Source organism: Misgurnus anguillicaudatus, chromosome 17, assembly GCF_027580225.2.
Source record: "Misgurnus anguillicaudatus chromosome 17, ASM2758022v2, whole genome shotgun sequence".
NCBI lineage: Eukaryota > Metazoa > Chordata > Actinopteri > Cypriniformes > Cobitidae > Misgurnus > Misgurnus anguillicaudatus.
Window position 1 is genome coordinate 40074822 of NC_073353.2, and position 15319 is coordinate 40090140.

Below are 15319 nucleotides of genomic sequence, written 5' to 3' on the forward strand. Positions count from 1 at the left end.
CATTTAAATAACTAAAGCCTCTCTTAACATTAACATGTGATCATTGGTTTGGTTGTCCGTAGGTTTTGGCTTTGGTCTTTATTCGGAAACTGCTGGATTTTTTCTTTACAAAGAGAGAACTGAGCTGGCTGGATGATCTCATGCCCGAAAGCAAAAAGAAGAAACTGGAGGACGCTGAGCGAGAGGTGAACTGCTAATGAACATCTCCACAGGCTTTCCACACTACTAAAATACCTGCAAATATCTGAGAATTTTAAAGTGTGACTTTCAGACACTGAACTCTTTAGTGAACAGAGGTGTAAAGTATTTAAGTATTTTTACTTTTAGCAAGTATTTATCAAGTATTCTTTCACTTCAGTACATTCTAAAGCATATATAAAGAATAATGGAAGACATGCACTTGAATTATTAGAAAATAATGCACACTCAAGATGGTTACGCAGCACGACGCAAAGCAGAGTGCCGTTACACAGCGGATGTGCATTATTTTCACATAATTCAAAGGGCCGGAGTCAATTATTCCTCTTATACCACAGTTACCATAAACATTGCTCTGGTGCTTATTTTAAGGCATTTGACAGATCAGGTGTGGGGTTTACAGAAAAATAATCAACACCCATGTAGGGTTGTAACGGTATACCGGTTTGGCGGTATACCTTGATATTAACTTTTACGATTATCATACCGTAAACATTTGCTTATACACGGTTTTGGAAAAAATAAAGCAGATCTCACCTGCGCTACTACGCACATGCAACTTCATTTGGCGTGACTGCTAGACTGCACTCGTTTATGTATAGCAGAGAAAATTTCAGAGACTACAAATTCCCCCACCAGAAAAAAAGTTAAAATCTACAGTATGGGAATACTTTGGGTATACGAAAAACGAACATGGGGTTGTCCTTGAAGATAGATATTCAGTTTGCAAGAAATGTAGCTGCAAAACAGGCACTAAAACACATTTAAGTGATTTATATTACAGATCATTTGAAGTTGATTATTATACTTAGGCCATATAATAAAAACTATAAATTTCACTCACTATATGACGATGTGAACAAATGAATATATCCAGAGCAGTTCTGAGAGAATTTAATGACAATTTTATCATTTTATTTAAAAGAATCAAAAAAGATTAGGAATCAAGGTTTACTTTTTTCGAAAGTGTATTTTTCCCCAAAAAAGTTTAATATAATAAACCATATGTTCAACCCAAAACCCTATCTGTTTTTTATTAATTTAAGGGTCTTTGTAGCTAATGATATTATTATTATTATTATTATTAAGTGTTTAATACCGGCAAACCGCGAAACCGTGATAGTTTCTGAGACGATTATCATACCGTGGAAATCTCATACCGTTACAACCCTACACCCATGGAACATTTCTCAACCAATCAGAATAAAGCATTTAACAGCCCCGTGGTATAACCAGCCCAGTCTCACGAAATTTCGTTATATAGTCACGTTTTTTTTTATTCTTTTTTCGTGCTATTATCACAAATTTTCGCGTTTTTTTGTGATCGTATAACGAATTCCTGTTTTCATGTGATTATCATGTATTGGTTACTCAACTGTTTTGTCCTATTTTCTTACCATTGTCGCTTCGGTTTAGGGTTAGATTTACATAAAATTACATCCCTACCCAAACCCAACTCTAACCCTAACGCCAGGCGACATATAAAAAAATAAATCAGAAAAAATAGTATAAACCAATATATAAAGTGACAGTCTAATGCAAGTACCAAATCTAACCCTAAACTGAAGCGACAATGGTTTAAAAATAGGAAAAAGCAGTTGAATAAGCAATACGTGATAATCACACGAAAACAGGAATTCGTTATATGATCACGAAAAAACGTGAAAATTCGTGATAATAGCACGAAAAAAGAATTTAAAAAAATATGGGACTATATCACAAAACTTTGACTGGGTAGGGTATAACATACAACATTTCATATTCAATTTTATTTATTGCGTCATTATATAGGCTACAAAAATTGGTACTTAATTACTTGTATTCAAGTAAAACTTTTATTTACTTTACAAAGTCAAAACAGTTAAGTAACCAATAGGTACTGAGCCCCTAAAGTGACATTGGAGTAAAAAAATCTAAAGTTTAGTTTCGCGTGCTCATGTAAAACTTTTGTGCGCATACGTGAAACTATCGCGCGTGCACGTGAAACTATCGTGCCCGCTCGTGAAAGCGATAGTTTCACATGCTCACGCGAAACTAAACTTTGTAAATACGTGACAATGACACAAACAAAAATTTGTTATACAAATATGAAAAAACTTGGAAATTCGTGACAGTAAAAAAGAATTTTAAAAAAATGTGACTAAAGGCAGACCTGGCGCCAGACACAAATTCACGGACGGGCATTTCATTTTTCAGGGGGGGGCACAAATGAGATCAACCACACTGCAATTCAAAAAAACAATAAATATGAAATAAAAGGACAAAAACCGAGGAAGAACTAACATACCTCTCCATTAACGAAATACAACGCAGAAGTCGTAAAGATTGGACCAGCCTACTGAAGCAGTCTAAACGCAAATAAAACATGTCGCAGGGCTCGACATCAACGCTTGTCTGCTTAATATCAGAGACAAGTTGATTTTTTAAAAGGCCAAGTGAAAGAGAATTTTACTTGCCCCGACCGAACAAATAGCCTAGTCTGATTAAAAACGGCAATACCAAAACACGATAATGATTCTGCATCCTTTAGTCTCAATGGCGACAGAAAGTGCATAATGTAATAACGCAAAGTTAAACAAATAAGCGCAGCAAACACAAAGTGTGTTAACAAAGTGGGTTAAACATACTGCGGTAAAAATGTGGAGTTTTTAATGATACAGTTAAGCAGCATCACATCACAGTTGAAAATGTGACAGATTTCATGACAACAACAAACAAGTAATTAATATTAAGCCACTTACATTTTAGACGCAATGTTGACTGTGTTTTTGTTGTTTCAGCAGCGAAAATAGTTGAAAGATAACAGCAGAACCATAACGTGTCAGTCTCACTACAAATCGTGTCTTAACGTTAAGCGGTGGGGCGCGCTTAAGCAAACAACCAAACATTTCCGCGCTCACTATTGACAAACCAATCAAATACGTTTAAAATAAATATTTTTTAAAATCAGACCAAACACATTTTATTTTTTATTCAGGAGTTATATATGTCCAAAACAATAACTTTTAATTAATAACAGTAGCCTATTGATTAAAACATGGAGCTGATGAACAGGTGAAGGGAGACCGCAGGCTCGTCCAGGGCGGGCACTGGTGACTCACAGGGCGGGCCCAGCCCCCTAAAGCCCGCCCATGGCGCCGGGACTGACTATAGGTAAATAATTTCATGAGACTATAAACCAGTCAGTTATGGAAATGATTAAGATTCAATGGATGGTCCCTAGTTAAAGACAAATTTTGAACTATAGATGCTTAAATTTTACATTATTTCATGTATGAAATTTGCATACTGCTCAAGGGCTGTTACAGTATGTGGATCAAAGATGGAAATCCTCCTTTTGAATATTCTAGTTTTGAAACATTTGAACTGGAACTCCTTCACTCTTTGAAATTTACTCCATGGACTCAGTCTCCCCATGTGCAATGTTTGTGAAACTATGTTTATATGGATTACATACAATACATGAGGGCCATGAATTGTTTATTTTATTACAGTATTGGATATATTCCCAAACTTCATACATGCCAAATTTCATGCAAATTGGTTGAGCAGTTAATGAGAACAATTGAAAATGTCCCAACCTCACTCATTGCTTAGCAACCACAGTTCAAATCCATCCCATAATAAACTGGACTTTACGTTTTACAATACAGCAACAAAGTTTACAAAAAAAAAACAAGAAAAATAATGAGTTGTTGTTGAGATGTCTCTGCTTAGACCTTTAATAACACGAGTAATTAGTTTTTGGACGCCGATGTCTATATGACTGTATGACATGACTTCTGTTTGCCTTTTATTTCTATGGACTGTGAATGAAAATATCGTTTTCTTCTAGTTGTTGAGAATTCATGAAGGTTTTCTGCATTAATGAGATGTGAGCTGATTTATGTTCCCTTTTTTTGTTTGTTTTCCGCATTCAAAGACTTCCTGACCCCCTGGCAAAAAATCTGATATTTTACTCGTTTCTTATAGAGAGACCCCGATTCACCCACCTATGTGTCTGAATGCATTTATTTTATGCCAAACAAATGGAGCATGAATCGATCTGCCAAAATGTCCTTCAGCAGAGTTATTGAATCTCAGAGGGTCTCTGAAGTTCTCTTTGGCTGGACTAAAATGAATCTCTCTCTCTCTCTCTCTCTCTCTCTCTCTCTCTCTCTCTCTCTCTCTGTCTGTCTGTCCCTCTCTCCTTCTCTCTGTGTTTACTGCCAGGAGGAGCAAAGTATTTTGGCAGAGGAAGAAGCAATCGTACAAGTGCCACTGGAGGAAAATTTCAAGTATGCACCAGATTTTACTAATTCTTTCAATAACATGTGATATGAGTAATCTTTGTTGAGTAAGAGAGATTTTTATATGAATAATCTGAATAAGCAACATATTATATACACATTTTTTGCATTCACTTACGTTTCAGGGTTTTTTTTAGATTTTTGTTCTTGAAAACAAGAAAAGTATTTTTTGGCAGTGCATGTAATAGTTAATGTGGAAAAGTAACTGCTGTGATGTTTTTAGAGATGATCCGTCCTCTGTCAACATTACTGATGAGATGTCCAGAGGTTCCTTTGGAAACACATGGAACTCAAAAACTGAGCTAAACTCTAAAAGGTTCTCATAAGTTTGATAGGAAATGTTTTCAAGCATGTTGTATTGTATTTGTTATTTATAAAGCACATTTCAATACAACCAAAGTTGTCCAAAGTGCTGTACATTAAAATAGATACAAAGGCCCAATTAATAGCGTTGGTTATAAAATTAAATGTTATTGAAGTATAGTTGTAAACTTATTTCTGAGGAAGGACTTTAGTTTATACACTGCAAAAAATGATTTTCAAGAAAAAATGTTCTTGGTATTTTTGTCATGTTTTCAGTAAAAATATCTAAAAATTCTTAAATTAAGATGCTTTATCTTGACGAGCGAACCGACCCAAAAATTTCACATTTAAGTGATTTTGTGCATAAACAAGCAAACATCTGAATTTTTCTTGAATTTGGTGTTTAAGAAAAATGTTCAAGATTTTTTTTGCTTACCCCATTGGCAGATTTTGTTGCTTGTTTTATGCACAAAATCACTTAAATTTGATATTTTTGGTCTAAAAACTAGACTTATTTTCTTGGGTCGTTTTGCTCATCAAGAAAAAGCATCTTAATTTAAGAATTTTTAGATTTTTTTACTGAAAACAAGATAAAAATACTGAGAATTTTTTTTCTTGAAAGTCATTTTTTTGCAGTGTATATTTACAATAAAAACTGAATTGTGTATTTGCTGATATCATGTACGTGAATCAATCTACTGTACCATGGTAAACATAGTTTTCACCAAAATACCACAGTTGGCTCAGGTCCCTGCCTTCTTTAATTTATTCACTCATTTTATTATCCACTGTGTAAAGTGTAATATTTCTGTAAGTTAATACTGTATATACTGTACACTGTAAAAAATTTCTGTAGAAATTACAGTATTTCTGGCTATTACTGGCAACTAGCTGCCAGTAACTTACTGTAGATTTTACATTTATGTTATTTACTGACAACAGTTTGTTCAAAGTTAAATGGACATGAAACATTTTCAGTCTTTATCTTTTACAGTAAGTTACTGGCAACCAGCTGCATAATTACAGCAAATTTTTTACAGTGTAGGTTTATTTAATTCAATAGTACTGTAAGTGTAAGTAATAACAAACACTAATAATGATAAAAAAACAGAAATATTTTGTAAGTGTTGTTTAAGATAGATTCAATATTACTGTATTACTGACAGTGATTGTAGTAACTAGTGTTACCCTGGTCATTTTTTTTATAAAGGATTGGTTTGATTATTTAATCTTATGATTATGATACTATTGTAAATATATTATTATAACAAACAACTTTATTTCTTTTTATTTTAGCTCTCTTTTGTGATGATCTGGATACTGAGCGTCCAAAGGTAAGTCTATCTCTCTCCGGTCTGTCCTCATAACAAACGCTTTTCTTTCTTTACATGCGAACATTTATTTTGACCAAATTGGCTGCAATTGACAGAAATTATTGTTTTAAATTTGGATCAGCTTTTTACCATTGTGTGTCTTTCCAAACTGTTTGAATCCGGCGTGTCGGTGGAGAACAATAAATCATTCACATCTCTCTGTATGTGTCAGACAATGACAGACAGCATGTGAGAATCTTGTGTTGTTGTTTCTTTACGACTGTCTGATCAGCTGTGATATGATGAAGAATAAATGTGTGTCTGGTCTAACAGTTGCTAAACGTAAATACAGACGTAAATTATTACTAGACTACTAGTGGTTGAAATCTATTTCTTAACAGTGAAACGAATGGGAATTTTGCTTCTCTGATGATGTGATGTTGTACTATATAGACTGTAAAAAAATTCCGTAGAAATTGCAGCTGGGTTGCCGGTAACTTACCGTAGATTTAAATGTATGTTTTTTACTGGCAACATTTCGTTCGGAGTTAAATGGACATTAAGCGTTTGCAGGTCTTTGTCTTTACAGAGTAAAACTAAAAAAAACAGCATCAAGCAAAACATTCTGGGAAACAAAATCTGAAGCAAAAAAACAGAAAAAGGTTGATGATGATTTCTGGGTCCCAGAATGCTTTGCACGAGGCCGCTATTGTATAGTTTTATTTTGTAAAGACAAAGACTTGTTAATATTTAAAATGTATTTAACTTTGAACAAACTCTTGCCAGTAAATAACATCAATTTAAATATACGGTAAATTACTGGCAACCCAGCTGCAATAACATTGTAATTTCTACGGATTTTTTTTACAGTGAGCAGTAAAACACATTTCAAATGATATAGATCATATATTTATTTCTTTTACACAAATGCCTGATCTGTTTCCCTTTGAACTTTGTTGTCTTTCTTCTGTTCATCCAAAACGTCCTTCTGCAATACAGCTGAATCACAAAACTATCGCACAATAGTTTATTCATGTGTACCGACTCTTCTGTCTTATTACAGCTTGTTTAAGAGAACGCACAACAAACATCAATAGAAAGATAAAGGGAGAAGAAGAGCGTCTAACTTTACTGATGTACTGTGTTACTGTGTCACACATATACTGTTTACTTGTTATCCAATTATTATTGTTTTGATAAATGAAAAATTCACCCCAAAATTACAATTTTGAATTATGCTGCTGTTTTCCATGTGACATAGTGACTGCATCTGTCAATAATATCACACACATATAATAAATGAAGAGTTTTGTTGCAAAACGCAATAAATCCATTTTGACTAATTTGGTAAAGTGACAAGATGAAATGCATGGAATGGTGTGCTGTGATTGGTTAAGCAGATTTTTGCATTCTGCAGAGAAGGAGGGCTGGCTATCGTGTTTTGGAAAAAAAGATGATAGAAAAACATGGCGGATATCGGATTTGCGTAAAATTAAGAATTTACGTTTTAATACTGACCAGATAGTAAAAATTTTTTTAATTCCGTTTATCACGTTTTGGAATCAAACTCTTCAAATGTTCATTTGATATTATTAGTCTGTTTCAACTCAAAACTTTATTTGTGCTTTGCTGAATTTTAAAATGCCATACAAGTTGCATAAAATACTTCTAATAATGTTTAAAAGTAATTTATTTATTTTTCTTTGGAGCTTGACAGATCAATAACAGCATACAGGTTTGAACCAGCAATGTTGCAATGGCAAATACTGTATGTGCATCTTTTCTCTTTTAGGACGATCACGTACTGAGTTTGTTTGTTCACATGTACAGTATACACTTTAATGCTTTTCTCATTGTCTTGTCTTGTGTTTCTATATTTTAAATTGATTGATATACAGTATAATCTGTACATTACATATAAAGTAATACCAGCAAATAGGGAAGAGATTGATTGTTCTCGTGTGACGAAAGATAATGTTTTCAACTTTTCTCTGTCTTTGAAGTATCGTCAATGTTCAGCATAACTGCATTTTATGGAACAACTCTAAAAGTTTAAATTAATGTGTTTACTGTAGATGTCGAATGTTTGCAGAGTTTATTTTGGGGTGGTAATGAACTGCCTGTTTACTAAGTTATACTGTAGGTCCACCAAAGGCCGAAGTGATATATAAAATATATATTTTAATAATTTCACAGCTTTGTGATAATATCTTGTGTGTTTGCTTGTGTAATGTATTTGCTTGAGTTTTTCTCCTTTGACACCCACTGTGTCCTCGAGGTTGCTCAGTCTATGAAGACGCTTAAATAAATGGTACAGTACTGTAAAGCCTTGGTTTGGCTGCATATCATTGATATGAAATAATTTACTGCATTTTAGCATTTTTGCATTTATGCAAAAAAGACTATACAAAATATATAACAACAGATTTTTTTATGAAAGCTTTTGCAGTTTGTACTAAGAATGCTGCTGATGTGAAAGTGTAAATATTCAGTCCATCAGTTTGGAAATCACATGAACATCGGTTTACTGTCAGACCTGAATGATTGTTTAATATATTTTATTTAAAGCAATTCATTTTTTAAGTCAGATTGCATCTTCTTCAGTCACAGAATAAAGCAATAGTGTTTTAGCTTCATAAAGGTTTCTGAATGTTTAGATCCTTGTGCAATTATTTCCATTTCATAAACCTGTAACAATTGTTGCTCAAGCATTTATCATGAAATGTGACATATCATAAACATAATTTAATATTATAAATGTTTCACTCTTGCTGTTTTGCTTATTTGTATCGTGTGGATTATATGTGTACATACAGTAGTATGTGTTGCCATTTCCCCCCCTGTAATATTTTAATCTGTCTATTAAAAGTTCTTAAAAATACTTCATCTAATTGCATTTTTTGGAAAAATTTCTTCTTCTTTTGAACGTGTGTTGATGTTTCTGTAAATGAACGAGGTGCGAAAATGAAACTGAAGTATCACTAAATCTGTGTGGTGTGATTTTTCACTGAGATTCTTTTGTGTTTTGTAATTGTTTTTGTATGACACAAGCTATATCCTTCATTTACACTCTTTCATTTCACCATTTTTGTGAGAGAACAGAATCAAATTAAAATTTCCGCTGTGACAAAGAATGTGGAAAAAATGTTGCTACACTTACATAAAAGACTCATATCCCAGCCTGTAACAGCTATTGTTTGTAAAACAGGATGATTGTTTATTTTCTAAAACGTATATTGTAGAATTTTACAGACTAACATCCCGAGCACCAGTTACAAAAACATGAAGCTCACTGTTTTTCACACATACACTCTCATCCTAATTCGAATACTATCAGTACTATATAGCAGTCAAAATTACATTTACTATGTCCTATCTCTAAAGTACTCAAATACACTGCAAAAAATATTTTCAAGAAAAGAAATTCTTGTATTTTTGTCTTGTTTTCTGTAAAAGTATCTAAAAAGTCTAATGACCCAAGAAAATAAGTCTAGTTTTTAGACCAAAAATATCAAATTTAAGTGATTTTGTGCATAAAACAAGCAAAAAAATCTGCCAATGGGGTAAGCAAATTTTTATTGAATTTTTCGTGAATTTAGTTTAAGAAAAATTTTCAAGATTTTTTTGCTTACCCCATTGGCAGATTTTTTTTTTTGTTTTTTTTTGCTTGTTTTATGCACAAAAACAATACATACACTGCAAAAAATTATTTTCAAGAAAACATTTTCTTAGTATTTTTGTCTTGTTTTCAGAAAAAATATCAAAACATTCTAAAATTAAGATGCTTTATCTTGATGAGCAAAACGACCCAAGAAAATAAGTCTAGCTTTTAGACCAAAAATATCCAATTTAAGTGATTTTGTGCATAAAAACAGCAAAAAAAATCAGCCAAAGCAAAGAATCTTGAACATTTTACTTAAACACTAAATTCAAGAAAAATTACCCCATTGGCAGATTTTTTTTCTTGTTTTATGCACAAAATCACCTAAATTTGATATTTTTGGTCTAAAAATTAGACTTATTTTCTTGGGTCGTTTTGCTCATCAAGAAAAAGCATCTTAATTTAAGATTTTTTAGATATTTTTTACTGAAAACAAGACTTTTTTTTCTTAAAAATCATTTTTTTCAGTGTACATACTTTTAGGACATACAGTAGTCAATTTAGGATGCATGTGCTTTGTAAAGTAACCCCCCTAAAACGCTCAATCACACAGTGACAGAGGGATTGTAACACTTTTGATCATTTATTCAGAGACACATTCGAGCTTTTTAAATGCAATGTGTCTTGAGAGACCACACCTGTCCTATTGGTTTGATGAGAGGGTGTGGTTTAGATAATCAAAATTAAAGAGAGTTTTTTACACCACCTGTTGTGTTACTGAAACTGTTTGGTGTTTTTGCGAGGTAGAAGACTTCATCGTGCCTGTACAGATCTTTCTTAGCAAGGGTGAGTACAGTACATTGTGCTTTAAGGTATTTGATTAGTTTGGCTCAGTTAATGCTCAGGGGTCTCATTTACAAAGCATGCATACGCACAAAACGGGACTGGAAATGTGTGTAAGCCATTTCCCACGCAAAGGTTGTGATCTATAAAATACAAACTTAAAGGGAAAATGAGCTTGCAGGGTGGGGCCTGAGCATGATTCATCTATGCACACTTGCAGGTAATCTGTGATTTATAAAGGGAACATTACTTCATTTTATAGTCCATAGTAATGATTTTACGCACAGTTTTATAAATACGCACAACCGGCGCAACGTCATAGAATGTCTCTGAACAGGTTCACGCCCACTGTTGGGGGAAATCAGACTAGACCTTCCATTGACTTCCATTCAAAACAGCGGAACAAAGCCACCTTCGACACAGCCGGCAGGCGTAAATAACTCATGAAATCACTCAGATTAAACATGTTGAGTAATTATCTGTCCACCCTGCCTGCCATAGAGCGCGGAACATAAATTAACATATTTAATTTGGTCAATATAAAAACATGTCTCTTTCATTCTCCCAGCATCAAATTTGTGTAACAACGCTCCCTATTGGCCAGAGGTGTCTTACTCGGACATTTACTTGTACCTCATCGAGTCAACAGGGAAGCAAGTGAATGATTTTACTTCGTATTTGAAAGTTACTTCGTATTTATTTATTATGTCTTTATATTTAGAGTAGTGCACTTTTCCGTCGAGTCATACAACTAACTGGCTTAGCGATATTTCCAGCAATCACTGGATGGCGTTGTTGCACGGGTTTGACGCTGTGAGAGTGAGGGGGACATGTTTTTGTGTTGACCAAATTAGATGTGTTGATGTGTATTTCGCGCTCTGTGGCGGGCGGGATGGACAGATAAATACTCGACATGTTTAATCTGAGTGATTTCATAAGTTATTAACGCCTGCCGGCTGTGTAAAAACGTTGCTTTGTTCCGCTATTTTGAATGGAAGCCAATGGAAGCGCTGCTTTTTTTTCGTCCAAAAAGGGGCGGTGACGAAATTTACAGTCAAGTTCCCGGATGCGCCGGTAGTCCGTATAAGGCCCCAGAGCTTTTCAGTAAAGCATTGCATTAGTAGAAAGGTCATACGGTTGATTTCCAGGGAACACAGATTGGTAAAATGTAAAATCGATTTGGATATAAGGGTGTGCCAAGAGCATGAATGTAATAGGTAATGATTTGTTTTTGACTTTTTAAATATAAAAAAAATGTTTATATTTGACCCAACAATGGGTTTAATTACAACCCAGCACAGGTTAAATTCGTCCCTTTTGACCCAATGCTGGATTGAAAAAAAATAATCATTTTAAATACATCATGCCCATATAAACCTAAATGGGTTTTTTAAGCAAGTCAATATTTTTTCTTAAGTTTGTCTTGACCAGCGTTTCTACTGATGTCACATTTCCACAGGTTGTCCTCTATTTAAATGCATGAGTGTATTGGCTTGATGTTTTTGGTAGACAGATGGTTTGTAACATCAGTTGACAGCTCCGAGAGATGTTTGCTCCCAGGGCTCACTTCATCTCTGGCTCTTGTACTGTTTTTGTCTTGTTGAAGGACAGGAGACATGACGTCCCCGTGTGCAGAATAATTGACACATCTCCACTAAACGTCTGTCAGTGTCATGTTAGATACGGTGCGGTGGACAGAAATGACGCATCACTGAGGTAAAATCTCCACAGGGATTATGGGATAGGTCGTTTGAAATGATGGCCGAGTGCAGGTAAAGTTTCACTGAGTTTAATGTGTTGACAAAATGAAGGTTTAAGGATATTATGATTTTCAATGTTTTCCACATGAGTATTTTATTGGGTTGCACGTCGTTTGGCAGCATATTTTATGATGATCTGTTTTTCATAGAGGATGTGGTGTTTGGTATGGGGCTCTTCCTGTTATTGTCTTTTGAATCACATGAAACAACCATCTTAACCATCTTATTGTGTTATCAGTCCTACTTGAGATCTCTTGAGATCAGTGAGGTTTACACACAGCACAGCTTTCATACACCATCAGCTCTCTCCAACTCATTTCGCTTTATAACAAACATTTTACAAATCGCGACCACAAACCACATACATTACATAAATAAATTACATGTCTGTTTGAATTTTAATAGATTCATGTTCTTGGTAGTCAATATTTCACCACAACGAACCGTGGTCGCCAAAAACTGTGATATCCTTTTATTAATGTAGTCTGGGTTTTAGGGATGTTCAATTTAGTATGAAATTGTCACACAATCTGTTCATGATATTTTTGCTAAAGCTTCTTGCAACTTACGGATGCATTTGTTTGAATCTGTGAAAATACTGTTTATTCAGACATAAGATATTTATTTATGCTATCCAAGCTATGCACAATCATATGGTGACATAGCATGCAATAGCTGTCATTTCAACGTCTAGGTCAGTGCGTTGTCTGTGAGTTGCATGGCATATTTAGTTTTTACATATTTTTAGTCAACAGTTATTACAAGATGTTTGGTTTTATTTGATTTTTGGGAGGGCTACAGTCAGATGTCTATTAAATTTTTTTACTGTCAGCCATTGACGGCTGGTGACTTCTCTTCTGAGGGGTGCTAATTTAAAATAGGTGTTCAAAGTGTCGTTTTTGGTTCATCATTTCAAAATATATGTTAACCATGTGCATCATGTGTCATGTCAAAATAAGTGCCTGCTGCACATGCGACGAAAGGGTTTATGATAAAAGAGACGCTCACGTTCACAAAATACTCACAAGACACTAACTCAAAACTAAACTGTGATTACACATGAGATTGCAACATGATCTCACAAAGTTCTGTGGTATAGTCACAGAATATTTATCCGTGTCATTGTCACAGATCTCTACATTTTTCCGTGTCCGTACCACTGACTTTCTTTTCCGTGTTAGTTTCACTTTTTGGTTACTTAATTGATTTTCCTATTTTTTTTGCATGGGTTTGGGGTTAGATTTGGGGTTGGATGTCACTTTAACTATTGGTATACTATTTTTTCCAGATTTTTAAACAATTGTCGCCTGACGTTAGGGTTAGAGTTGGGTTTGGGTTAGGATATCATTTTATGTTACAGAAAGTCGTTCTAACCCCAAACCCACGAGAAAATGGTAAGAAAATAGGAAAAACAATTAAGAAACCAATACATGAAACTGACAGGGGAAGACAGTCCGTGGTACGGACACGGAAAAATGCAGAGATCCGTGACAATGACACGGATAAATGAGCAAAAATATTCCGTGAATATAACATAGAAATTTGTAAGATTAAGCGAGTATCTGGCAAATGCGAGCATCACTTTTATCAAAAACCCTTTAGTTGAGTGTGCAGCAGGCACTTATTTTGACAAGATGCATGATGCGCATGCACATGATGCAATGAAAACATATTTTGAAATGACAAACCACACACACGACAGGCTAAATACATGTTGCAATGAGCTTCGCATCGTGCACCCTCGAAAAAGATGCCACTGCTGTCAGCACAAATTTAGCCTTGTTTTAACCTAGACATCTGGGCTGTGTTTGGACGACCATTAGACGTCTTTAAAAGCAAAAATGCTTGCTGGGTAGTTGCAGTTTAAAGTTGCTTCTTATTTTTCCCTGCAGACTGCAACCCAAATAAAACAAACCTGCGACCCATATTTAAGTCTTGACCCAGCAGTTAAGATCCCAGAGGCGATTCCCTATATAGTAACATATTTATTTGTATTTTACAAAATAACAAAATTTTGCCATTGACTCTCAGGACAAAATAATTTTGCTTCACTTGAAGAAAGTTTTATTTGCATAATCCAAGGAAACTGACAGCACAAATCTTTATAAAACGCTATATGGTAAAATGTCACAGTTATCATGGCAGTATTTATGTCATTCTCAGTCTCGTCTTCCTCTCCCTGTTTTTAGCCAGGACACAAACTCTTTTGCTGCCTGGTCCTGTAGATAAGAGCTGACATCACTTGTGTATGTGCCATCTGCGTGCCGTCGTGAAAAAGCTCTGGGGGGAAAACAAAATGTATAAACTTTAAAGTCAAATATTAATCCTCATTCACATCATTTGTGTTAAATAAGTTCGTACCCGCTCCTTTTAGAGTTCATCAGCCACTGAACAAAGTCCTGCGCTCGTCTGGTCTCCAGGTATTTACTGTAATCGTTCGAGAAGGTTCCTTCTGAATGTCTCTTCATGTTGTTTATTTCTCTCGGCTCATTAAATAATGTCTCGTCAGACATAAGGCTGAAAGTAAGGAGAATATCAAGAATTACTTTATTATTAGTAATGATAATGAAAATGCAGTAAAACAGATATAAAATTATATATAAAAGAATGATTCCACATTATAGTAAAAATGTTTTTTTTTTTCATTACAGTAAAAATTTGTGCTTAAGTTTAAAATAAAGATTTAAAAATCTTAAAGGTCCTTAAAATAGATTTTTTTTATTTCTTTCTTTTATTCTTTATTGTAATGTAAAAGTTTTTTATCAAACGTTTAAGTTTTCAAGATATCACTGTAAAACATTTGCTGTAATTATGCAGCTGGTTGCCAGTAACTTACTGTAGAAGATAAAGACTGAAAAAGTTTAATGTTCATTTAACTTTGAACAAACTGTTGCCAGTAAAAAATATAAATGTAAAATCTACAGTAACTTACTGTCATTTTGACAGTGTATCCATTTGATAAAATATTTCAAAATGATTGAGGTTTTATTACCTGGAGTTTTCTTCTGTGTC

At 34.2% G+C, this 15319-nt stretch overlaps 1 protein-coding gene across 2 annotated transcripts in view; it reads left to right on the forward strand.

Annotated features, from left to right (window-relative positions):
- The window catches only part of slc4a10b (solute carrier family 4 member 10b), a 69835-nt gene extending 61345 nt beyond the window's left edge, over nt 1-8490 (forward strand). For both annotated transcript variants that reach the window (XM_073854761.1, XM_073854760.1), the window contains 5 exons: nt 63-185; nt 4411-4475; nt 4711-4803; nt 6087-6124; nt 7167-8490. In XM_073854761.1, coding sequence (XP_073710862.1) covers nt 63-185; nt 4411-4475; nt 4711-4803; nt 6087-6099 — 294 coding nt within the window. In that variant the 3' untranslated portion in view covers nt 6100-6124; nt 7167-8490. The remainder of the gene's footprint in view (nt 1-62; nt 186-4410; nt 4476-4710; nt 4804-6086; nt 6125-7166) is intronic.
- The last annotated feature ends 6829 nt before the right edge of the window (nt 8491-15319 follow it).